The 26,081-nt window shown below is 42.3% G+C and overlaps 1 protein-coding gene across 1 annotated transcript in view; it reads right to left on the bottom strand.

The window, feature by feature from the left end:
* Positions 1-26,081, bottom strand: part of LOC126175038 (ATP-dependent DNA helicase 2 subunit 1) — a 165,911-nt gene that overhangs the window by 100,830 nt on the left and 39,000 nt on the right. The window contains exon 4 of the mRNA XM_049921540.1: positions 12,553-12,730. Within this exon, the coding sequence (XP_049777497.1) occupies positions 12,553-12,730 (178 nt within the window). The remainder of the gene's footprint in view (positions 1-12,552; positions 12,731-26,081) is intronic.

Genomic DNA, 26,081 nt, shown 5'->3' with positions numbered 1-26,081 from the left:
TGGTCTGGCTGAAATGCATCTTCCAAAGTAATTCCAAACATGCGAAATCAGGTTTAAGTCCGGTGAACAAGCTGGTCACTTCATTCATTCAGTTCCCTCAGCTTCAAGCATGTTGTCCACCAGTGCAGCTCTGTGGGAATGAGCATTATCGTCCAACAGAAGGAACCCATCACCTATGACACCAGCTTAGGGAACAACAAAAGGTCAAAGGATCTTATCTCTATATCTCTGAGCAGTCTAAGCACCATTCTGAATGGCACAGAGGTCCATACGGCCGCCAATATTGACTCCTGCCCACACCATTCGCTCACCACCCTGATATCATTATGTTCCCTGCACATAAGCAGGATTGTACTGAGTTCCACGTTCTCTCCAGATGAGGGAGCAATGATTGTCCGGCTAAACACAAAATCTTGACTCACCTGTGAACAGCACCCAGCACCTTTCATTACGACTCCAATCCTGATTTTCCTCCACCCAGTTTCTGTGGGCTAAATGGTGTCGTGTTTTTAATAGGACATACACTGTGCATAGAGGCCACATTCCTGAAGGCGATTTCGGACTGCTTGTGTTGATATTGCACGTCTTGTTGCTGCCTGGAGGGTGCATTGCAGCTGAGTTGCATTCAGCCTCCTGCCTCAACGGGCTGTTCACCGGAGATAATGGTCATCTCTTGCTGATGTTATCCATGGATGACCTCAGCATTGCCTTCTTTTAATGGTTCCTGTTGTCTGAAATCGCATACAGGTCCTGGATATTACACTTTGGGACACTCCAATAGCTGCAGTCACCTCCCTCTGTGTCTGTCCTACTTCTGACTGTCCTATGGCTCTCCATGCCATAGCTTCAGGTAAGTCATGTTGTTGCATTGCACTACTTGCTCACTACACTATCTGAACCCAACTGCTTTTGTAATTGGTTTGGTAGAGAAAAACAACTCCTGCAGCAACTTTCTGTTATTACCACTATCTCAGTGACCGTAATGTTGTCGTCTCCACTCCGCAGAACCAACAGAAAGGCATCAAACCATTTTAGTTTATTCTGCTGATGACAATACTTCAGAACCTAGACATCTCAACTGATCCCCGACCAGATATATATATAGAAATTAAGTCAATACTGACATAACTGATAAATGAGGATATTGACTAGTGACTGTTTATTTAGTACACAGTGAATGGATTAACTAGTTTAAGCCAATATGAGCAGAGGTGAGTTTGGGCTCCAGTGAAATACAGAAACATGTGAGACAATACTAATCCTATAACTTACCTTAGGAGATAAACTGAAGGGAAAGGAAGGGAATGGGGACTACATTTTTAGCATTTGTAGAATCAGAACAAAATACTTTTGATAATTCTAAATGAAATACACTCTGTGATATTTTGAAGTTATCAGGGGCTATCTGTAACTTGTACAGAAAACAGATTGCAGTTACTGCAGTTGAAGGACATGAAAGGAAAGTGAGTGAGTTAAGATCGCAGCCTATGACCCATATTATTTAGTCTGTACATAGAACAAATATAAAAGGACTCCACAGAAAGATATGGAAAAGTAATCAAAATTAATGGTAGAAGAAATATAACTTTGAGGTTAGCCAGTAATTGTGTGTAGTTCTGTCAGGGATGGCAGAAGGCTCGGAAGATCAGTTGAAATGAAATAAGCGTTTTTGCGTCATTGGCCAGGAGGCCCCTTATGGGGCAGGTCCGGCCACCTTGGTGCAGGTCTTATTACATTTGACACCACATCGGGCAGCCTGCGTGCCGGATGGGGATGAAATGATGATGAAGACAACGCAACACCCAATCCCTGAGCAGAGAAAATCCCTGACCCAGCCAAGAATTGAACCCGGGCCCGTAGGACGGCAATCCATCACGCTGACCACTCAGCTATCGGGGCAGACGGAAGATCAGTTGAACACAATGAATAGCATCTTGAAAAGAAATTATGGGATGAATATCAACAAAAGTAAAACACAAATAATGCAGTGTATCCAAATGGAATCATGCACTGCTCACACGATTAGATTAGGAAACTGAACACTAAAATTAGTAAAAGAGTTTCGCTACTTGGGCAACAAAATGACATACAATGGCTGAAGTAAAGATTGTAGAAGATACAAGCTGGCAACAGCAGGAAAAGTGTTATGGAAAAGTGAAATGTGTTAAGACTGAATATAAATGTAAGTGTTAAGAAGTATTTTTGAAAGTATTTGTCTGGGATGTAAAACAAGGACGAAACACACTACAAACAAGAGATTAGAAGCTTTGGATATGTGGTGCTATGGAAGAACATTAAATATTAGATGAGCACACTGAGTACCTAATGAAGAGATACTGAACTGGGTTGGAAAAAATAGAGCTCTATGATATAACTTGACATAAATGTGGGGTGGGTTGATTGGACACATCCTCAGGCATCAAGCAAAAGTTAATTTAGTGACAGAGGGAAATGTGTGGAGTAAAAATTGTAGGAGGAGACTAATGTTTGACTGCAGCAAGCAGATTCATATGGATGCAGGCTGCAGTAGTAGACAGAGATGAAGAGACTGAGAGGGGACACACTAGTGAGGAGTCTCTGGACTGAAGAGTACAACATCAATCATTTAATTGCTGTAGCTCGCTAATGCACTGCACTGTTATAGCCAGGAACAATAAAGCCATGGTAGTCGAGGTAACGTAGGTTACAGAATGAGGAAAAGGACAAATGAATCCTTATGCAGTGCATTTCACTTATGATTCAAGAGCTGTTTCTGATGTTGCATGGGACCAATAACTGCAACTGCTGCATGATACGTTGCCCATTGCTCAGACTGCGGCACATGGCATACTGTCTTTAACAGAGAATAAACTAGAAAATTTAGGGGTGATTTTGGAAAGACACCTGAGGAAATCATTGTGACATTTAGCACTTCAGGCTGGTTATTAGCAGCTGTTCACAGAGCAGTGCACAAATTCAATCAGAATCCTTACAAAGTAACAGCAGTGCATCAACTGATCAATTCAGATACTGTTGCTCAATAACATTAATGCAACTCGCAATTGCTGTCTGTGGGTTTTAGAGAGACTGATCCTGAAATCCTCTTCTTCTGATGAAGAACAGTTTGTTCTTTGTTCGAAAAAACTGTCATACACAGAGTGGCAATGTACTCCTTGAAATAACTGCATGTCAAGTTGTTTCCTCTCTGAGAGAAAGGTTGTAGTCCAATGTTCACATACTGAAGAAATGGTTTGTAGGCAAAAGATTGGTTGCACACTACACTCCTGTTTTCATGTAATGCACGGACTCTTTGATGTAACCTAAGAGGATTTTCACAACTTCAACGTCAATTGTTCTGCAAGTTCATGTAACTGATAACTGAAGCCAAGGTTCATCAGAAAAAAAGAAGCAATTCAGGACCAATCTCTCCCTCATGAACATATTGCAATAGCAAGTTGCAGTACTGACACTGAGCAACAGTACCTGAATTGATCAGAAGATGCACTATAGGTACTCTGTATGGTGTCAGCTGGATTTTCTGCATAACTCTGTGTGCTGAGGCTACTGACACACAAGTCCGAAGTGCTAAATGATGCAACAATTTTCTCGGACTTCTTTCTGAGGCCACAATCTAGTTTTTCTCAGCTAAAACCAATACAGCACATGTGACAGTTTTAGAAAAAAGCCAGAGCACTGAGCAGCAAATACTGCCTGCCTACGAGGGTACTGGTTTCTGTGCAATACCGAACAGGATGGGAAGGAAACGTCCTTCTAGCCCTGTCCTGTATCTAGAATGTTGTAACACTGATTTATGTTTGATTTATTGATTAATTGAGGGGTAGGGGATCAAACAGCAAGGTCACCAGTCCCGTGATTACAAAGTGAGTTACAGAAGAAAGAGGGTCTGCTAAAAGTGGACAGATCCAGTCGGGGGAGCCAAATTATAAAATAATGAACATTAAACACACACAATAAAAGCATAAAAGGTGAGACCAAATCTAAAAACTGGATAAAAAGGGGGGCAGTCAAGGAGTCACAGACTAAGAAGATTGTAAAAGAAGTCCCAACCACAACCAACCTGCCCCTGTTCCAAGACTACAGGAGAACTTTCTATCTGGAAATAAAAACCACTTTCATGGAGGAAACCAACGACCAGTTCAATCATCTGTGGATCATCTCCTAATATTAAATATAAGGAATTGGGAAGATTATACTTAACACAAAGGGCTGAAAGAAGGAGACATTCCACTAATATGTGAGATATCGTCAGTCTGGCTCCACAACCACATTGTGGGGGTGGATCGTTATATAGGAGGAAACAATGGGTGAGCCAGGTACGACCAATGCGTAAGCGGTATAAAACAGCAGACTCCTTCCGAGAGGAGCGGAAAAAAGATCGCCAAATTGCCACAGACTCCTTGGTTGTGCGGAATTTATTACTACAAGCAGTAGTAGTGCTCCAGATGGCATTCCACTGTTGGGCAAAGAGAGATTTGACATAGATCCCCATATCCACAGCTGGAATCATGAAAGGAAATGGGGGTAAGTATCTGCTTCCCACATGACTTGGGACCCAGAGAAAGATGACTAAACAGGAGGCACACTCAAGGACAAAGAGAGAAGCTATGGATAGCAGAGACCAAAGGGTGATGAGAGTAGCATCAATCGATAGCCTGCAATGGCTCATGGAGTCTGAACAAATTAAAACACGCTGGAGGGAGGCCTGAGAAACAAAAAGGAGGGCCCTGTGAATGGCTAGAACCTCTGCTGTGAACACACTGCACGATTCCAGCAAGAAATGTTGCTTGAAGCCAGTACGAGGCGTGAAAGCTTATCCCTTCTTATCAATAGTCTTAGAACCATCAGTGTAAAAGATGGTGGCACCCTGGAACCCTGCAAGGATGGCACATACAAGACACTGGTAAACCACAGGAACAGCAGAGACCTTAGGACCCTGAAATAGATCGGTCCTAATCCGTAATCTAGGCACCATCGAGGGGTGGGAATTGGCGAATGGCGACTTGCGTAAGAAGCAAGGAGTTGGCTCCGTCGATTGTGTAGAGTGGGAATCCCTACTCCCGTGAGGAGACTACCAACAGGACTAGTGCGAAAGACACCAACAGCCATACGCACCCCACAATGATTGACAGGGTGAAGGAGTTTCAAATTGGAAGGAGCTGTTGAGCCATAAACCTGACTGCTATAATCTAGTCTGGACAAGACCAGAGCACAGAAAAGATGGAGAACAGTGGAATGGTCTGCACCCCAAGATGTGTGGGCTAGGAGTCGGAGAGTATTAAGCTTCCGCATACATGTAGTTTTTAGGTGGTGAATGTGGGGCAACCATGTCAGCTTGTTATCAAAAATAAGGCCCTAGAAATGGGACTGTGCTGCAACATTGAGGGGCTCATTGCCTAAATAAAGTTCTGACTCAGGGTGTTCTGTGGGTCGACGACAAAAATGCATAACCTGCGTTTTGGAGGGAGAAAACTGGAAGCCATGAGCGGTGGCCCATGCAGAGGCACGTCAGATGGCACCTTGGAGCTGGTGCTCACAAGGGAACATCCCCATCGCACCCCCCTCAGATTTAGTTATAAGTTGGCACAGTGGATAGGCCTTGAAAAACTGAACACAGATCAATCGAGAAAGTAGGAAGAAGTTGTGTGGAACTATGAAAAAATAAGCAAAATATACAAACTAAGTAGTCCATGCGTAAGATAGGCAATATTAAGGGCAATGTGAGGCGAGGAGCTCCGTGGTCCCGTGGTTAGCGTGAACAGCTGCGGAACGAGAGGTCCTTGGTTCAAACCTTCCCTCGACTGAAAATTTTAACTTTTTATTTTCAGTTTATGTGAAAAACTCTTATGTTTTCATCACTTTTTTTGGAGTGATTATTACATCCACAAGAAAACCTAAATCGGGCAAGGTAGAAGAAACTTTTCACCCATTCGCCAAGTGTACTAGTTAGGTGGGTCGACAACATATTCCTGTCATGTGATGCACATGCTGTCACCAGTGTCGTATACAAAATATCAGACGTGTTTTCCTGTGGAGGAATCGGTTGACCTATGACCTTGCGATCAAATGTTTTCGGTTCCCATTGGAGAGGCACGTCCTTTCGTCAACTAATCACACGGTTTTGCGGTGCGGTCGCAAAACACAGACACTAAACTTATTACAGTGAACAGAGACGTCAATGAACGAACGGACAGATCATAACTTTGCGAAAATAAAGAAAGCAAAATTTTCAGTGGAGGGCAGATTTGAACCAAGGACCTCTCGTTCCGCAGCTGTTCACGCTAACCACGGGACCACGGCGCTCCTCGCCTCACATTGCCCTTAATATTGCCTATCTTACGCATGGACGACCCAGTTTGTATATTTTGCTTATTTTTTCATAGTTCCACACAACTTCTTCCTGTTTTCTCGATTGATCTGTGTTCAGTTTTTCAAGGCCTATCCATTGTGCCAACTTATAACTAAATCTGAGGGGTGTGCGATGGGGATGTTCCCTTGTCAGTAGACACTACCGAGTTGTAGCTGCACCGCATGCAAAAATCATCAACGTACAACACCAGAGTAACCAGAGGCCCAACACAGAGGTCGCAGGCCCATTCATGGCAATGTGGAAGAGTGTGACACTTAGCACAGAACCATGTGGAATACCATTCTCCTGAATCTGGGGGGGCACTGAATTCAGTGCCAACTCGAACCCGGAAGAGCCGGTAAGATAGAAACTTGCAGCTAAAAATCAGAAGAGGACCATGGAAGCCCCTCTCATGGAGGGTAACTAAAATGTGATGGCCCCAAGCCACGTCACACGCCTTATGTAGGTCAAAGAAGACCGCAACAAGGTGCCAGCAGTGAGTAAAAGCCTGTCAGATGGCTGATTCCAATTGGAGTAAATGGTCAGTTGGAGATTGCCCAGCCTAGAAGCCACACTGATACAGGAACAAAAGGTCCCAAGATTCGTGTACCCAACATAATCTGAAGTTGACCATCCTTTCGAGCAGTTTACAAGGTAAATTCGTAATGCTAATTGGGCGGTAGCCATCAAGAGACATTGGGTTTTTCCTGGGCTTAAGGGCAGGGATAACAGTACTCTCTCACCATTGTGATGGAAAAGCACTCATGAGCCAAATGTGACACTGCAAGGTACCCTGAAGAGCTGTTGCCTCTGGGGAACGTCCAAATGTTGGATCATCTGGTTGTGGATGGAATCCAGTCCTGGGGCTGTGTCTAGTGAAGAGCTAAGAGCCTGCACCAATTCCCATTCAGTGAAAGGTGCATTATAGGGCTCAACGTGGTGTGGGATGAAACAGAGGGGGGGTCTGTTCAACTCTGCGTTTCTGCCAGAGAAAGGTAGTAGGGTAGGAAGCAGATGACGATGACATCTTAAAGTGTGTCGTGAGGTGTTCTGCGAGAACCAATGGATCAGTGCACAGAGCACCTTGGAGGTTCAGACCCTGGACAGTTGACTGTTGCTGGCAGGCCAAAAGGCTACCGAGCTTTGACCAAATCTGCGATGAAGAGGCATATGTCCACAGGGAGGAAATGTAGCGCTCCCAGCATTCCTTTTTACTCCGCTTAATAAGATAATGAGCCTTACACGGAGACGCTTAAAAGTGAGGAGGTTCGTCTGTGAAGGGTGTCACTTAAATCGCTGCAGCGCCCGTCGGCAGTCCTGGACAGCAACTGCGACATCCTTGGTCCACTATGGTACCAACCAACGATGAAAGGGACCTGTGGATAGAGAGACAGCAGTGCCAGCAGAATGAAGGAGAGCGGCAGAGATGCCTTTCACGACTACATCAACGGAATTCGAGAGGGGTGTGTCAAAGCAGACATCAGACATATATAAAGGCCAATTGGCCCTGCGGAATCCCAATGCGGGGGCCTGTCCACTTGGTGGCAGCAGGGGAACGATAGAATCACTGGAAAGTGGTCACTGTCACAAAGGTCATCATGGGATGACCAATGTAGGCAAGCCACGAGGGCAAGGGTGGAGATCGTGAGATCAATGGCAGAGAAGGTGCCATGAGTGGCACTGAAGTGGGTAGTGGAACCATCATCGAGTAGACACAAATCGAGGTCCATGATAAGTTGGTCAAGTAGGATTCCCCTAGGTGTTGAAGTGACACTCCCCGAACGTGGATAGTGGGCATTGAAGTCCCCAAGAAGCAGGAACAGGGGTGGGAGTTGCTGGATTAAGGTAGACAGCGCAACATAAGCAACAGGCCTACCTGGAGGGAGGTAGACACTGCAAATGGTGATTGCCGGAGTCATTTGCACTCAAACTGCTATTACTTCCAAGGTGGTACGTAGGGGGATCCAGTCACTAATGACATCAGAGCGAACCAAAGTGCAGACCCCACCAGATGCTACCCCAGGGCCAGGATGGTTCTGACAGAATGCCCGATAACCACGAATAGTTGGAGAGCATCACGAAAATGCCTTTCTTGAAGAACAAGACAGAACCCAGAATAAGAGGAGACAAGACACATTCCCGGTAGGTGACGATAGTATCCATTGAAATTCCACTGGATGATCGTGTGGCATGAGTCCAAGGTAGACATCAAGAAGCCAAGGAGGACGTCAGGTCACTCAGTCAGTAGTTGTCACATACAAGGATAGGATGACATCCATAAATAAGATGTCAGACTCAAATTGCAAGGGGAAGATGACACCTCCGGAGGTGCCCTGTCTTGGGATTTATGTTTATTCTTCTCTTTCTGAGGTGGAGGAGGGCAGGGCACAGGGGGAGTACAGGCTTCTGCAAGATCGGGAACTAAAAGAGAGCAGGCAACCTTGGGGCGCACAGATGGTGTGCCTTGTGGCTGAGTGGTGGTAACAGTCTTTTGGCCTGAGAGAAGCTGGGGAGAGGGATCCCGGGAGGGAGCCCAATCACTGGCAGATGCCGAAGAAGGGGAGTACTTCTACGGCCAGGGGGGGGGGGGGGGGATGGCTCCCTGACTGGTGGTTGTGGGGACTGCATAGGAGGGGGAGGGGGAGGGGGAGGGGAGAGTTGGACGGGGCTGGGGTAACGATGGGGCAGGAAAGGAAGTTACAGAAGCAAAAGTTGAAGATAGTGACACTGGATGGAGTCTCTCATACTTTTGGCGAGACTCAGTGTGAGACAGGCAATTCAGGGACTTGTATTCTTGGATCTTCTTTTCGCTCTTGTAAGTCAGGCAATCTGGTGAGTGAGGGGAGCGGCAGTCAGCACAATTGACACACACATGCGGCGGAACACAGGGGCTTACCTCTTGGAGTGGGTGGCCACAGTCACTACACAAAGAGTCCAAAACGCGTGCATCAAAAACACCGCCTAGGTGGAGGGCTGTACGGCTTCACCTCACATCTGTAGCACATAACCTCGACTTCTCTGCAAGGGTATCCCCCTCGAAAGCCAGAATGAAGGCGGCAGTATCAGTGCGGTTGTCTTTGCGACCCTTCTGTACACATCGAACAAAATGAACACCACGCTGCTCCAGATTAGCCCAGAGTTCCTCATCAGTTTGCAGGATGAGGTCCCTATGAAAAATTACTCCCTGGACCATAGTCAGAGATTGATGAGGTGTGATACACACCGGGACAGTGCCAAGATGATGACAGGCTTGAAGAGCTGTGGATTAGGTGGCAGAAGAAGCTGTGATCAACAGGGAGCCCAACCACATCTTACTAAGAGACTCCACTTCATCAAACTTGCCCTTGATATTTTCCACGAAAAACAATGGCTTTGTGGCAGTGAATGTGTCCACATCCCAAGACGGTGAGCCTGGCACTTCTCCCATGGTGTAGCCAGGGAAGGGAATGTTTGCGGGTCATACGAAGCAGCATTCAATGATCCTCCACCATTTGAAGAGATAGCCGTTTGAGAACAGACAGATTTTTGCAGGTTGATACACTTCATGAACCAAACATCTGCCCTGATACTACCCACTCAGACCAACTCTGACTAGAGGCTGTCCCCATGGGCACCACACAGCCACAGAGAGGGTCGTCTGGCACAGCGGCCATTGCGGGGAGTTCCAATGCTCCAAGAAGATAAGCAACCACTCCTTGACATACATGGGGAGGAACAGCTCAGGTACCAGCAGTGGGATCCCTGTGTTGTCAGGGGGCTCAGCCATATGGGTACATAACAGCCCCACCACACAGACTGGCTACACATGCTGGTGACCTAGGAGGGTGGAAGGCGGCAACAGTGGGGAAGGGAGAGGGGAAAGAAACCACACCGTAGGTGCTAAGGAGTGAGTTCTTCCCCATAAGGCTCACACCGAAAACAGGAAATTGTGAAGTGGAGGTCAAACCTCAAGTAGGGACCTAAATGCCAAAAAGGATGATAGAAGAGGCAAAAGGAACAAAACTGTAACGAATACAGGAAACCAGATGGATAGCCAGGTTGACATAAATCACCGAGAGAGGGGAAGGAGGTGGCAATGGGAAAGGAGCAAGGATAGGGAAGGACGGGGCAGGGGGAAGGAGGGGGCAGGGGCAAGGAGGGGGCAGGGGGAAGGAATTGCAGCCAGCGAATGAAGAATGGGCCACAATAGCTCAGGGCCCCATGTGTGCCATGCATGAGCTCACAACAGAACCACGAGCCCCCTGGGGGGAGTTCTGTTTAAGTTTATTTGGTCTGACAGGGTACAAGTGAGCACTCTTAAGAGTGAAATCTCATTGTAAAACACACCTGATACATCACATGGCCACTTTTTTAATATTTTTTTATTGGCGCATGTAAACCATTTTTATCTGCTGTGTAATCCTGCAAATAAATATTATTTTTCTGGCACCAGTTTGTACACCCTCTCCAAAGTGTAGTCTGGATTAGAAAGTAGTGTTGGCTTGTAGTTATAAAGTTGGTGCATAAGAAAACAGCATTTTTGTTTCGTACATTGGTATTCAAGTTGCTATGGCTTTATTTAATGATTGTTACTTTTATTGGTAGTTCACTGCTGCTATTTGAGTTTACATGTTGTCATTTTGTCATTTGGAGATAGTGAGTGGAGTAGTGGACACTAAAAAATAGTGTCCAGTGAAGAAATTGGATCATTTCCGACATATTTTTCTGTTTGAATTCAATAGAGTGGTGACAGCAGTAGAGACAGTGAGAAACATTTGCACCATGTATGCCGGTAATGCCATTGGACACAGTTTCCTTGTTTTAAGGAGGATCATTTGGACATTAATGACTCTCCACATTCAGGAAGACCTTCAGTGTTTGATGGAGATCGGTTAAACATACTAATTCACAATGCACCATGAAACTTTACTCAAGAACTGGCAAATGCACTGAAATGTGATTGTTCCACCATCATGTGACATTTGCATGCAGTGGACAAGGTTCAAAAATCGGGTGTTTGGGTACCACATGCTGTAACCCAAAATCACAAAACCTATCTTGTGTCATTACTGGGGATGAGAAATGGTATCTTTAAGCTAACATAAGGAAAGACAGGAATGGTTGAATCGACAAAAAGCAGCAACTCCCCACACAAAGACCTGTGCACACAAAATATAATGTTATACATCTGGTGGAACAGTACCGGTGTGATGGACTACGAATTGCTTCCCTGAGGTGTAAGCATCACTGCTGACATTTACTGTCAACAACTGCGACACTTGCAGACCCAATTCAAGAACAACAACCAGGAAGACTGCATGAAGTGCTGCTATTCCATGATAACACCTGCCCATGTTCTGTTAGACTGAAAAAATTACATTATACAGGAGTTGGGTTTGGAAGTTATTCTTCACCCATCTTATTCATCTGATCTTGCACCCTCAGATTTTCACCTTCTCTACTCTCTACCAAACAACTTCGGAACTTCCTTTCTGGAAGAAAATGCGAGCCAAACATGTCTCGACAAGTTTTTCACCTCAAAACCACATGATTTCCACAGTTGCAGAATCGAAAAGTCATCTCACCATTGGCAGACTGCTGGAAATAGTGAAGGAGAATATATTATTGATGACTAAAGTCTGTTGTAAGTACTTGCTGTGTTAATTAAACTTAGGGGGGAAAAAGCTACAAACTTACACATCAACCCAGTAATATATGGTACGCAGTTGTTTTTTTAAAAACATATCAGTTTACATGGGAATTACATGGTGAGGCTTGACAGGGGGACAAGAGTAGATAACCCCAGTACACCTAGACCGATCTCGAAGGAGAAGGGGAAATTCAAAGGTGAAGAAAATAAGCCATTTGGTGTCTCCTCTAGGTGGCGGCTCGCAACATAAGAGAGAGATGGTTTTTGGTTGTGACTCTGAGAGCCCTCAAACTCACATGTCAGGTGATTTTGTGATGTGATTTGATGGGTTAGGCAGTTTTGCTGCTGATGATTTGGCCTCTTCCGACATGAACCACTCATCATCATCACCTCAGCTGAAAGGGGACAGATTAAATAGGTGGACTCCTTACAAAAATTTAGATAATAAAAATTACTCTTGTTCGGGGCACCATGTACATCCTGTTCTACAGTGCTGAACAAAATTAATACAAACATAAATATTTAATATTACGTCACAGCACAGAATAGCTGATAAGAAGTAAATTGAAGAACATACCTCATAAAATCTGGAAGGATCAAAGGTGTCACTGAAATATACTAAAGACAGGTCAACTCTGTCTTTACGTAAATTTTTTGCTGTGATTCTTGCATTATGTTGTTTGGTTAGTGAACCATTGTGAGGATCATCTGAATTGGTCATTAATACTATTCTTTTGGACCCCAACTTTTTTCGACTGCAACAGAAATAAATTACTTTAGAAATATCTTTTGGAATTTTGTTCTTTGTCTAATATATATGGTCTGATCCAGGCATGGGCAACCTTTAGTAACCAATGGGTGTGATTTACATATTTAAGCATGTGGGCCGCCTCATGTGACGCAACATGACAGCACCACTTCTAGCACATTAAGTAAAAACTGTACTATCCATGACATTAATGTTTATGGAGTAACACACCAATTCAAATGGCACCCATTTCCCATCACACCACGCCAACAAATTATGCCTCAAAACACAATCTGAGAGCATATTCATTTCATTTTCACACTGAATTTCTTCCCCAGGCTGAATTAAAACAAATCACAGGCCGGGTGCAGCCCACAGCCTTGCTGGTTGCCCATCCGTGGTCTGATCAATCAGTAATTCAAATGAAAAATTCCAAATGGCAAAGTAGGAAGGAAGCACATGGAAGACTAATTTGGTGCACACAAGCAAATGAAATACTTAATGTGATGCACTGCAATTAACTGGAAGGAAGACATCATAAACATGATTTGACAAAGACAGACTCTTAAAATAACAGTATATAAATACTAATCGAAGATGTTTCAAAGACACTCACTTGTGGATCTTCCACAGTGATTGATTACTAACATTGTAGTCTGTTTCCCCAGAGCACGGTATCATTAAATATCTAACAGCTATCAGGTTCTCACTTTCACATTTGTTACAAACTTGTGCGCTTTATAATGGTTATGTCAACAGTAATATTCCTAACAGTTCAAAGTAACACCAAAGTAAAGAAAATGGAGGCTGAATGTTATCAGTGCATGAAATTAGAATTTTTCACGTTTTTCACATTTGTGCAGCAGCAGGAGAAAGTACACTCCTGGAAATGGAAAAAAGAACACATTGACACCGGTGTGTCAGACCCACCATACTTGCTCCGGACACTGCGAGAGGGCTGTACAAGCAATGATCACACGCACGGCACAGCGGACACACCAGGAACCGCGGTGTTGGCCGTCGAATGGCGCTAGCTGCGCAGCATTTGTGCACTGCTGCCGTCAGTGTCAGCCAGTTTGCCATGGCATACGGAGCTCCATCGCAGTCTTTAACACTGGTAGCATGCCGCGACAGCGTGGACGTGAACCGTATGTGCAGTTGATGGACTTTGAGCGAGGGCGTATAGTGGGCATGCGGGAGGCCGGGTGGACATACCGCCGAATTGCTCAACACGTGGGGTGTGAGGTCTCCACAGTACATCGATGTTGTCGCCAGTGGTCGGCGGAAGGTGCACGTGCCCGTCGACCTGGGACCGGACCGCAGCGACGCACGGATGCATGCCAAGACCGTAGGATCCTACGCAGTGCCGTAGGGGACCGCACCGCCACTTCCCAGCAAATTAGGGACACTGTTGCTCCTAGGGTATCGGCGAGGACCATTCGCAACCGTCTCCATGAAGCTGGGCTACGGTCCCGCACACCGTTAGGCCGTCTTCCGCTCACGCCCCAACATCGTGGAGCCCGCCTCCAGTGGTGTCGCGACAGGCGTGAATGGAGGGACGAATGGAGACGTGTCGTCTTCAGCGATGAGAGTCGCTTCTGCCTTGGTGCCAATGATGGTCGTATGCGTGTTTGGCGCCGTGCAGGTGAGCGCCACAATCAGGACTGCATACGACCGAGGCACACAGGGCCAACACCCGGCATCATGGTGTGGGGAGCGATCTCCTACACTGGCCGTACACCACTGGTGATCGTCGAGGGGACACTGAATAGTGCACGGTACATCCAAACCGTCATCGAACCCATCTTTCTACCATTCCTAGACCGGCAAGGGAACTTGCTGTTCGAACAGGACAATGCACGTCCGCATGTATCCCGTGCCACCCAACGTGCTCTAGAAGGTGTAAGTCAACTACCCTGGCCAGCAAGATCTCCGGATCTGTCCCCCATTGAGCATGTTTGGGACTGGATGAAGCGTCGTCTCACGCGGTCTGCACGTCCAGCACGAACGCTGGTCCAACTGAGGCGCCAGGTGGAAATGGCATGGCAAGCTGTTCCACAGGACTACATCCAGCATCTCTACGATCGTCTCCATGGGAGAATAGCAGCCTGCATTGCTGCGAAAGGTGGATATACACTGTACTAGTGCCGACATTGTGCATGCTCTGTTGCCTGTGTCTATGTGCCTGTGGTTCTGTCAGTGTGATCATGTGATGTATCTGACCCCAGGAATGTGTCAATAAAGTTTCCCCTTCCTGGGACAATGAATTCACGGTGTTCTTATTTCAATTTCCAGGAGTGTATTTTAATCCCGTAGAGAACAACATGCCTTGCTATGGCTGCAAAACTGTTGTTAAATCTCAGAAGGAGAAGCAGGTAGTTCTATTCTGTTGCTTTGACCTCAGATTAATCAAAACAAAATTTGACAAATCCAAGCACGCATTCCATTTGTGTATTTTAATCATGATTAACAGTTTAATCAACCAGGTGAATGTAGCTGTCTTCCTAGTTAGTGAGTATTGTATTCATCAACCACAACTGCCACAGACAGTTTTATTTACCTTGCAAAATCCAGGATGGAACAATGATAATATTGTAAAAAGGTTAGATTGATACTCATCATATAGTGGAAATGTTGAGTGGCAGACAGGCACAAAAAAGACTGCTAAACAAGTACACTTTCAGCCAAAAAGCATTATTCTGATTTAGACAACACACACACACACACACACACACACACACACACACACACACACACAAGCAATTGCAATTCAATTCAGAGACATATGACATGAGGCCATTTACCTTGTTGTTTCTATTTTTATTAACCCTTTGTATTTGCTGTACCAACAGTTTTTATTCACTGCACCAACTTCTCTCCATCACTGTTAGTACTGTATCCAACACCACTTCTTGTATTTGGATTTCATAAACTATTGCACTTAGAAAGCATTACTTTTTATTCATTTTAAATTAGCTATCTGTATGTTTTGCTTTACTAGACGATCACAATGTTTAAAAGTATTTGTTCAGATGCCTCATCTTCTGAAGTAGCACTACTTGCTCTGAAGGAAGATTTGATTTCAATACATAAACAAAATTTTTCTGGTTTACTAATGAGAAAATTTCCTGCTGGCAACTATATGATGTTTTCCTGTTGTTCTGCAAAGAGGACAACATACTTTTTGGCTGAACACTCTACAGAGTATCTCCACAAATGGACATTTAACCCATGACTAATAAATATTTTCTCCCTTAGTCAACCCTATATTTACCACTTAAATTTACAAAAATAAGCACACTTTGTCTTACACACTTTTCTGAAAATTAACAATTTTTTTGATAAGATTTCTTTATAAATCTTAGCTTACTATTTATTGAAGTGATGAGGAGTGAAGATAAAGCTGTTTCAGAAGTTTTTGTTGGTGTGGTATACACAAAACATGCAGACCAGGCAAGGCCACTAGACATTTCTCATTTTGTACCGTGTGTCTTCCTTGTTCTGCACGGTACACAGTTTCTGAAGGGTGCTTTCTTGATGGGACTGGGGGTATAAACCTAACGAAATGTGCTCCATGTGCTGCTTGCAGTCTAACAGAGGAAATTTCAGACAGGGGCCATCCATGTCTAGGGTAGTCTAGTAGAGTGACCTGCTCTGTTATGTCCTCAGCCAGCTGAATTCTAAACAGACAAACAAGATATTTTCCTGTCAGTTTGTTTAGTAGGACATATGAATTTAAAATCTCAGTGTCTATCAGGTAAAGAAAATTTTCTAATATCCTTTGGCATACCTTCTCATGAGACGGAAAGATCGCAACTGCTGGTCCTGTCTGCCAAGCGCAATCATTGAGTTGTATAATTGCTTGGGACTTCTGGATTGGGGTTTTGGTTTTCCTGTAAGCTTTTCCTGTTGCTGTCATACTGACATCCATATGGATACTGCATAGAATATTTACTTCTTTTTCATCCATCTACTTCAGGGCCATGAGATTGTGTGAAAATAACACAGGAGCTTCTCCTTTTTTTAGTTTAGATATTTGGAACTAGTGTGGCATATTTTGTCTTGTTGATCTAAGTGTCCCTACTGCATTTGTGCCCCTTTCAGTGAGCCTTACGAACAATGACAGAGAAACATTACTAGTTGTCGACATGTACTATATGACCATTGCCCAAGTATAGTTGCATGAGGTCCGTAACAGCAGGATTTCTTTATTACTTGGCTCAATTTTTTTTTCCCGTTTAAATATCAAATCTTGAACAGTAGCCACTATCTGACTCAAAAATTTTGAAGAACTTTATTTCAAGACATGACCATTGTTGAGAATTGAATTGGATGTAACAGACTGAATTTCATGAATCTTTCATTAATTGCAATATCTTCTTCAGGGTAATAAACACATTAGAAATTTTGTTTGAGATGGCCACTAACAGGCTGCAACTTGTTCATATGGTTTGCAGGATCAGCATTTTCATTATTTCATAAATGAAGGAATTTACAAATAGGTAAGAATCTTCTGTATGTCATGACATCAGAAAAATAAGGAGTATGAATTGATTTTTATGGACCAGTATGATAGAAGGGTTGGCTTCTTCAGATGTGCCATAAGAACACACAAAGCAAAACATGCTTGAATTTCATCAGATGTAGTACAAAACCAAGCACTGCTTGAATTCGAAGTGGGACATTTTTTATTAATAACCTGTTGCTTATTTATTTGTTTCTACTGCTACATTCTCCCAGAAAGACATATGAACCATTTTTCTGCAAATATCTAAGGAGGTTACTTGTTGAAAGAATTGTCTTTAAACCCTAGGATTGATGCCACTAGAACCAGAAAATGAAAGGTTTATCCTGATTTAGTCCTCATTTCCATTTTTTCTACCTTCAGATTTTTTTTTAGCAACAACTGTCACTATCTCTTTCACTTGCTTCATGTGATCACTAGTATCATTTGCCTTGCTGTCTTCATTATCAGAACTATCAGAAATATCACTTTCAGAAACATCACAGTCACTTTTATTCAATAGACTTTCAATTTCCTTGTGTGAAAGAAACTTGTACAACAATGCTTGCTACTACACAGCTGGTGAAAAACCCAGAAAACAATTACTTATAACTAACCACTAAGAAGAAGCTATAGCTGTTTGGCTCGCCTCACATCTGGCAACTTAACAATGGACATGAGACCTGCACCGGCTGTGATCCGGTTATATAAGCCAGTGGGTTAATAAACTTTTTTGGCTGAAGACTTTTACCACTTACTGATCTTACTGTCTCCTACAAGCAAAGATATGTATGTTGTGACCAATGGCACAACGCAGATTCACTTGCTGAAAGATGTCAAGCAGTACGGTGAGTTATATGATAAGTTTGGACCATTAAACTTAATCTAATGGTTCAGGGGACTTAAATGTCCCATGTTTATCCAAAAACCTTCAAGAGAACAATTTATCAAAGCTCTGCAGTTTATTTTGCATAAAACATATTGAGTAGATAGCATAGTAATTGTTGATTACTAGCTTTTAGGTAGTCATAGAGTATCGTATTTAATGATTATCATAAAAAATGATATGGTAAAATTAACTGAAAAATATATGATCAAAGTTGCAATCAACTATAGTAGTATAAAGTGAAAGTCACAAATTTTAATGAAAATCTGTATGAACTCAATAAGAAACAATAAAGAGGGATGACATTTACTACAATTTTAGGCTTTTCCACATACTGTTAGAATGTGTTGGGTCCGCCACAGGGAGCATTTATTGTTTTACATTGGGAATAGTCAATGCCCTAATGCAAATTAAGTACAAGTCTAAATTAATGAGACAAGTTGCATATGTTAACACATTTTACATAGAGATGAATGTTTTTAACTTTTTTTTGTTTGAATGTAATAATTTAAATCCCCTAACTTTTAATACATTGTAAATTCATTTACAATGCTCTGGAGCCAGTATGCAAATATAAAAATTCCGGTAACTGCTAGGAGAAATGTTTTCTCTTACATATTCTATATACCTTTTCTAAGAGGGTTCTTGACAAATTTTAACACATTCTGACTAACCAAAATTACAGATTGTTTTATTGATATAACATATCTGTCGAGAAAAGTTAACATCATACCTATTTTAAACTTATGCAGGAAGTCAGTGGCACCACTACTTTTAATCATTGTCCTCCCCGTCATCATCATCATCATCATCATCATCATCGCTGATGCCACCACTGGTATCACCATCTTTCATTGTAAGCCTACTGCCACTTCTTGGCACTCCTGAATACTAAGTCATCCTCTGAGCCATGCACAGCATTCATTGGATATGTAGCACTTTTTGAATACTTTCATTACAGAGTCACTTGAGGCTCTGCACCAGACAGTAAGCATCCTCTGGCCTGACATGAATTCTGATGGTGTCTTCAACTTATCCCACTGGAGTGATGACATAGTCTCCTTGAAAAAGTCACTCACTGTAAAGCTGTCACAGGCGAGCCTTAAAAGGTCTATTCACAACAACATCGCTTATTTGAAACTGTGTGGTCATGCTACCAAGAATTGCTACCAGGTCTGTGTTGTTCTATGGTATCAGATCCTTAACTTTCTGGGTGAGGTTCAACATAAAAAAATAGAGCTCCAACATTTTCCTTCTGTTAAGAAAAGAGCCTGGTACTCTGTTCTAAACAACCTTTAACCAATCTAGCTCCAGGTCATTTATCATCCATCCCTTTCCTTGGTATCTAAAGATCAGTCCTGCAAGCAATTTCTCTTTTGGTACAGTTTTCCTGCAAAGAATGGGTCAAGCTTCCTTACATCCTAGCCTCTTCACTGCCATGACTTCTTACAGGAACACTTTTTATGGCCCTCACATCAAAAACATATCATCAAACACCATGAGAAGTCGCTTGAGATAGCACTGTTCTATGCTGCAAAATATGCCCCATCCTTTTCCTCATCCTCATGTACCATCCAGAACTTGCTGTCAATTCTGTGATGCATGCAGCTGGAAAATATCCCCTTTCAATCTACATCCACATCTATTACTTGTTATCCACTGTGAAGTGTGTGCCCGTTTCATTATGTAGATTGCAGGAAGAATGACTGTCTAAATGCCTCTGTGCATGGTCTTCGCAGTCTCAAAGGGAGTGATATGTAGGTTATTTTAACATATTCCTGGATTTGTCACTTAAAGCTGGTTCTAGAAACTTTGTAAGTAGGTTTTTGTGGGATAGCTTGTGCCTGTCTTCAAGTTTAGTTCTTTCAACATCTTTGACACACTCTCCTGTGGGTCAAACAAACATGTAATCATTTGTGCTGCCCTTCTTCGTATCCATTCAGTATCCTCTTTTTGTCATATTTAGTATCAGTTCCACACATGTGAGCAATATTCTAGGATGTGTTGCACATGTGAATTGCATAGTCTCCTTTGTATAATGATTGCATTTCACTAGCATTCTACCAATGAACTGCAGTCTGCGAGCCGGCCAGAGTGGCCGAGCGGTTCTGGCGCTACAGTCTGGAGCCGCGCGACTGCTACGGTTGCAGGTTCGAATCCTGCCTCGGGCATGGATGTGTGTGATGTCCTTAGGTTAGTTAGGTTTAAGTAGTTCTAAGTTCTAGGGGACTGATGACCTCAGATGTTGAGTCCCATAGTGCTCAGAGCCATTTGAACCATTTTTTTTTGCAGTCTGCGACCTGCTTCACCTACGATTGAGACTAAGCGATCATTCCATTTCATATCCTTACAACATTAATACATCCAGGCTCTTGTATGCACTGACTGATTCCAACTGTGTCTCACTGATACTATGACTAGGATATTATGAGTTTTTGTTTTGTGACAAGCATAATTTTACATTTATGAACATTCGAAGCAAGTGACCGCTCTTTGCAACACTTTGAAATCTTCTCAAGACCTGACTGAATATTTGTATTGCTTCTTTCAGACAGTACTTCATTACAGATAACTGCACTTGCTGTGACAAGTCTGAGGTTATTATTAATGTCATCTGCAAGGTCATTAATACACAACATGAACAGCAAGGACCCCAACACACTTCTCCGGAGTACACCTGAAATTACTTTTAATTCTGTAAACGACTCTGAATTCTAAATAATTTGCTGCATCTTCACTACCAAACAGCCCTCAATCCTGTCAAAAATCTCACTTAATAGCTCCTTATGGTAATGAATCAAATGCTTTTCAGAAATAAAGGATTACTGTATCTAACTGACTGCCTTGATCCACGGCTTTCAAAACGTCATGTGAGAAAAGTGGAAGTTGGGTTTAAAATTCATGAAACCTTCCCCTGCTTCAGTCCCGTTAATGTTAGGAATGTAGAACTGGCATTCTTTAAATTATTTGTCATTTGACACCGTCTACAATCATTCATTTCTGTAACACCAGTTGTTCTTCCTGTTGCATAGTTGTTTACAATCTCTGCTTCATGAGTAACCATTTACTTATAATTAGTTCTGTGTTGCCTGTGTGAACCAACTGTGAACCACAAACTCTTACATGAGTCACATTTATCAACAGAGATTTGGCTGTGATTTGCACCCATTATTGATTGCTACAGTTTTACAATTCTTACAGTGCTCACTGTATAAGCAAAGTGAATGACAACTATAGGTTGTCCTTTCAGCTTCCTATTGCTGAATCACCAGGATCATATCACATTCCCTGAAAATCAACGGTGCTTTAGCTTTGTCTTTTAAACTCATGTTTCATTTGTTGTGCTGAGTTTCACATGTTCTGTGCGTAATATTTTTTTCAGCATTAATTTGTCTACTAGAGAAATCTATACTACTGTTGAAGTTATGTCCAATTTTAAGTCAGTTCAATTCCAATCACAACTGGATTCAGGCAAACTGCAGTTTGAGCATTGTAGATGTTCATAAAAAGCTAAAGTATGAGGGATATATTCCCATTGTTTGCAGCATGTTAAAATTTAACTATCCAATCACCACTCCTCTCTCTCCACATTTGTCCTAGTGCTCGACCAAGTCAATGTCACTCCTCCCCCTCCCATCCTTCCAAATTCTTTAAATCATATCTATTCATGGGCTCAGTTCCAAATCTTCATTTGCAAAATCTAAGACATCCCTACAATAAGCCATTACACAATTTAAAACCACTGACCTTCAACAACAAAAGTTTAATGCGAATGTAAGATGACTTTGTACTTTTCGAATGACGAGTTTGGGAAACGAAACCTCATTGTATAGTCAAGTATATGCAATAATTTTCTATTATATTACAGAATTTGTACATCACAGAAATATCAGCAGAGTAATTCAATTATAAAGAACCATGGTACTACTGTTACTTTGGACCGAAATCTTTAATAATCATTCCTGCTTGTGTAATGTAAAATCTGCTGTTGATTTCATTCAACAGTCTGGCGACAATGACTTAATGCTTACAGTAGTGAGGCTCAGTGGTTAAGTGCCACACTATGGATTTAAAGGTCTGGGATTTGATCCTCAATCAGTGCAAGGATCAGTTTGGCCTACTTTGCCCTTCGAAATTTGTTTAGCTGCAGTTGCGACTGTTGACATTCTCGGTAACTTTCCCATAGCATAATCTTTTGGGGCACTGCAGAAAAGGTAAAAATCTACAGAAGGATGCAGTACGAATAGTATGTAAACCTGATAAACAAACATTGTGCAGAAGCATAGTCAGGCACCTTCTGACTTAGATTATGTGCCAACACATTTGCCCCCTAAAGGTTATTGCAGTTAACAATAACCATGAGTTTCAGATGAGCTGTTTAACTATAATTGACAATCACAATGGTAAACATAAAAATAATTTCTGTTTGGGAATCAGAACGGAGTATTATAATCTGGTGCCAAAGCCTTTTGACAGATTTCCAGCAGACATCAGACATTCAGAATCCTCAAATATTCAAAATTAAAGCAAAAGATGACTTCATTAGCCACTCTTCTACTGTATAATTTCTCAGAATATCTGGACCATGGCATGTAATTTTCGTTGACACTATTGTTCACATTAAACAAGCTTTAACTTAATTGGTATACAGACCAAAGTATTCTGTGCAAAGTCACATAAAGAGTATATTTAAATTTGAAGTAGTAGATAAAAACAGCAACTGAATGGTGTAAAAGGAAGAGCAGTGGCATTTTTCAAAGTAGATATTTTTCTGATAGTATGTAAATTAATCCAGAAGTAATTCCCATAATTCTAAGTCAATGTAAAACTACTTGTAATTAATAGTTAATATATATTTCAGAAGACAACTGCAATTGCTGCTTCTGTCTTCTGACAAATAATTTGACTCAATTGACATCCCTGAAGTGTTGACATAATTATGGGCTTTATAGAAAATGGTTTCTGAATGAGTGAGTGTAGTTAACATTAATTCTAAAATGTGATACTTGTACCAAAACTAACATTAAAACATTAGGACTAAACTTGCGCACAAATTGCAAGTGCTAATTATCAGGCACACTACATTAAAATCTGTAAGTTCCTACAGTTTACAAACATTTCAAAAAGGAACTGAAAATTAGTTGACAGTAAGAAATGGTTATATTTGTCTGAGCGGAATTCAATAGGGATCAATCTGACTTAAAGTTTATTACAAAATTTAACAGCAACAAAACAAAGCAGTTCATCACATCGTGAAGATAGGACCTAATATATGGAAACCCCTTCTCAACAAGCAGAAGGTATATGTAGGCTTCAAAGGTATAGCTGTGAAGGACTGCCTAGTACTAACACAGTAAATGTCAGAATTACAATCACATGGCAAAGAACTGTGCTAGTATAGGAACCACTTGTGTTCACAGTGGGGAAGATGGCCAGAGAAGGTACACTGTGGAAAGAGCAAACAAAGCTTAATGTGTATATCGTCATGTAATGCAAACTGAAAAGACTGCCCAACATATTGGATGTTTTAGACAGAGTTATCCTATACATCGGTTATGAGAAAAACACTGATAATACCAGATGACTGAGTACTACAAAACAAGAAAATAACTTGCTGGACAAGAAGACAACTTACTGAGCAGGTATGATGCACTATACGAAGCCATTATGGAATTAAATACAGAAGTGGCAAACAGAAGTGGGAATGCACCAACACACGAATGGATGACTGGTGCACAGTCCAATATAGATGTGATAATATTTAATGAAATGCAGTCAGGATGACCAGATCATAGACAGTTGAAAGAGATGTCACTGTGAGCAACCACAAATAATCTTTATGGTTGACTCCAACAGAACTGAATTTAGAGATGACGGTGCATTAAACATGTAAAGACATGACACAACATAAGAAAGGCCAACTGGAACCACATGAGGGGTATTTTCTGCTGGCCAGACCCACTGGAAGTAGATGATAATGTAAACACAAAAGCTCATAAAACTGTCACCACAATACAAGATGCCACAAAGGTGCTACACCAGTAATAAGACAAATGGGCTGGATTTCACAAACATCATGGGACTGCGTTTCCAAAGACTGAGAATGGAAGTCAGAAGGGCATGAAGATGCTAAAAGAAATGGCACACAGCGAAAGAAAGAGTTCACAGACTGAGCAGCAATTTAAAGACAACCATGCAGGAGTAGAGCAGGAATTGATTCGTGGCATAGAAGACTGCATTTTGACATATGGGGTGCATCGTACAAAATCATATGTCAAAATATAAAATCTCTGACAACGTTATCACCTCTAAAATGAGCAGACAGTGGCAGGACAGAAAACTGGCAGCAGGCTGCACAAGTGGCAGAGGACAAATATGATAAACATGGAGAACAGGAACAAAGGCAGGGAATCTTACATGGAGACAGGATAGTTTTTCCATTTTCAGAGGAGATCAAAAAACAAATCATGAGACTGAAAAGCAATAAATCACCTGATCCTGACAGCACTCCTGCTGAAGTTCTTCATGCCCTTCATATGCCCATAACTTTATATTTGTGCCAATTCTATAACACATGTTTATTACAAGGAAGAATATTAGATATATGGAAGAAAGCAAATGTGATTATCTTGAGAAACGGAGAAGACAAAGATTTCTTACTTACAAAGCCCTAAAGACAAATTTGCCTTCTCAATACCTCAGGGAAAGTGGTGGAGAAGCTGCTATGCAGCAAATTACAAGAGAAAAGACTTATTCATGGAATGGACTCCCAACAATATGGACTCAAAGTTGGGACGTCAATATAGGACACTGTAAATGAGGCAATAAGACTTGCAAAAAATGCTCCACATAAACATGCTGCAGCTGTTCTCAAAAAATAGAAGCAACACTGTTGTGCCAAGAAGAGACAATTAGACAAGAAATTTTAAAAGGTTGGCCACAGGCATCCACAAGTGGTCCTGTCCTCTAGGACACCTGACCCAGTAACATGAAAACTACAATATATTTAAGTGGCTGTAGGAGTTGTGGCATATGCCAGCAACCTGATGACCCTTATAAAGACAAGTTCCAGAAGAAACCTGAAAGAAGAGTGTAGCATAGTCCTTCAGTAATCACACCCATAGTGCCAAAGATTTGCATGTGTATTACTGCACTTCTGCAGGCTGAAAATCTCCTTTGCAGGAACCACCACAGGTTATGAAAATCTGGTGAAACTCAGCTTGCTCTGTTTGTCCACGACACTCAGAGAGCAGGAGATACAGGTGTTTTGGCAGATACGGTGTTCCTTGATTCTGGAAAGTGTTTGATATAGTTCTGCACTCCACCTAATATATAGAATATGAGCATATGGAATATTGGACCAAATGTGTGACTGGATTGAAGAGTTTCTAGTAAACAGAATGAAGCATGTACGAGGGCAGTTCAATAAGTAATGCAACACATTTTTTTTCTGAAACAGGGGTTGTTTTATTCAGCATTGAAATACACCAGGTTATTCCCCAATCTTTTAGCTACACAACACTATTTTTCAACGTAATCTCCATTCAATGCTACGGTCTTACGCCACCTTGAAATGAGGGCCTGTATGCCTGCACGGTACCATTCCACTGGTCGATGTTGGAGCCAACGTCGTACTGCATCAATAACTTCTTCATCATCCGCGTAGTGCCTCCCACGGATTGCGTCCTTCATTGGGCCAAACATATGGAAATCCGACGGTGCAAGATCCGGGCTGTAGGGTGCATGAGGAAGAACAGTCCACTGAAGTTTTGTGAGCTCCTCTCGGGTGCGAAGACTTGTGTGAGGTCTTGCGTTGTCATGAAGAAGGAGAAGTTCGTTCAGATTTTTGTGCCTACCAACACGCTGAAGTCGTTTCTTCAATTTCTGAAGAGTAGCACAATACACGTCAGAGTTGATTGTTTGACCATGGGGAAGGACATCGAACAGAATAACCCCTTCAGCGTCTCA

The sequence above is a fragment of the Schistocerca cancellata genome, chromosome 3 (assembly GCF_023864275.1).
Source record: "Schistocerca cancellata isolate TAMUIC-IGC-003103 chromosome 3, iqSchCanc2.1, whole genome shotgun sequence".
Taxonomy (NCBI): domain Eukaryota; kingdom Metazoa; phylum Arthropoda; class Insecta; order Orthoptera; family Acrididae; genus Schistocerca; species Schistocerca cancellata.
This window is presented reverse-complemented; position numbering and strand designations above follow the sequence as displayed.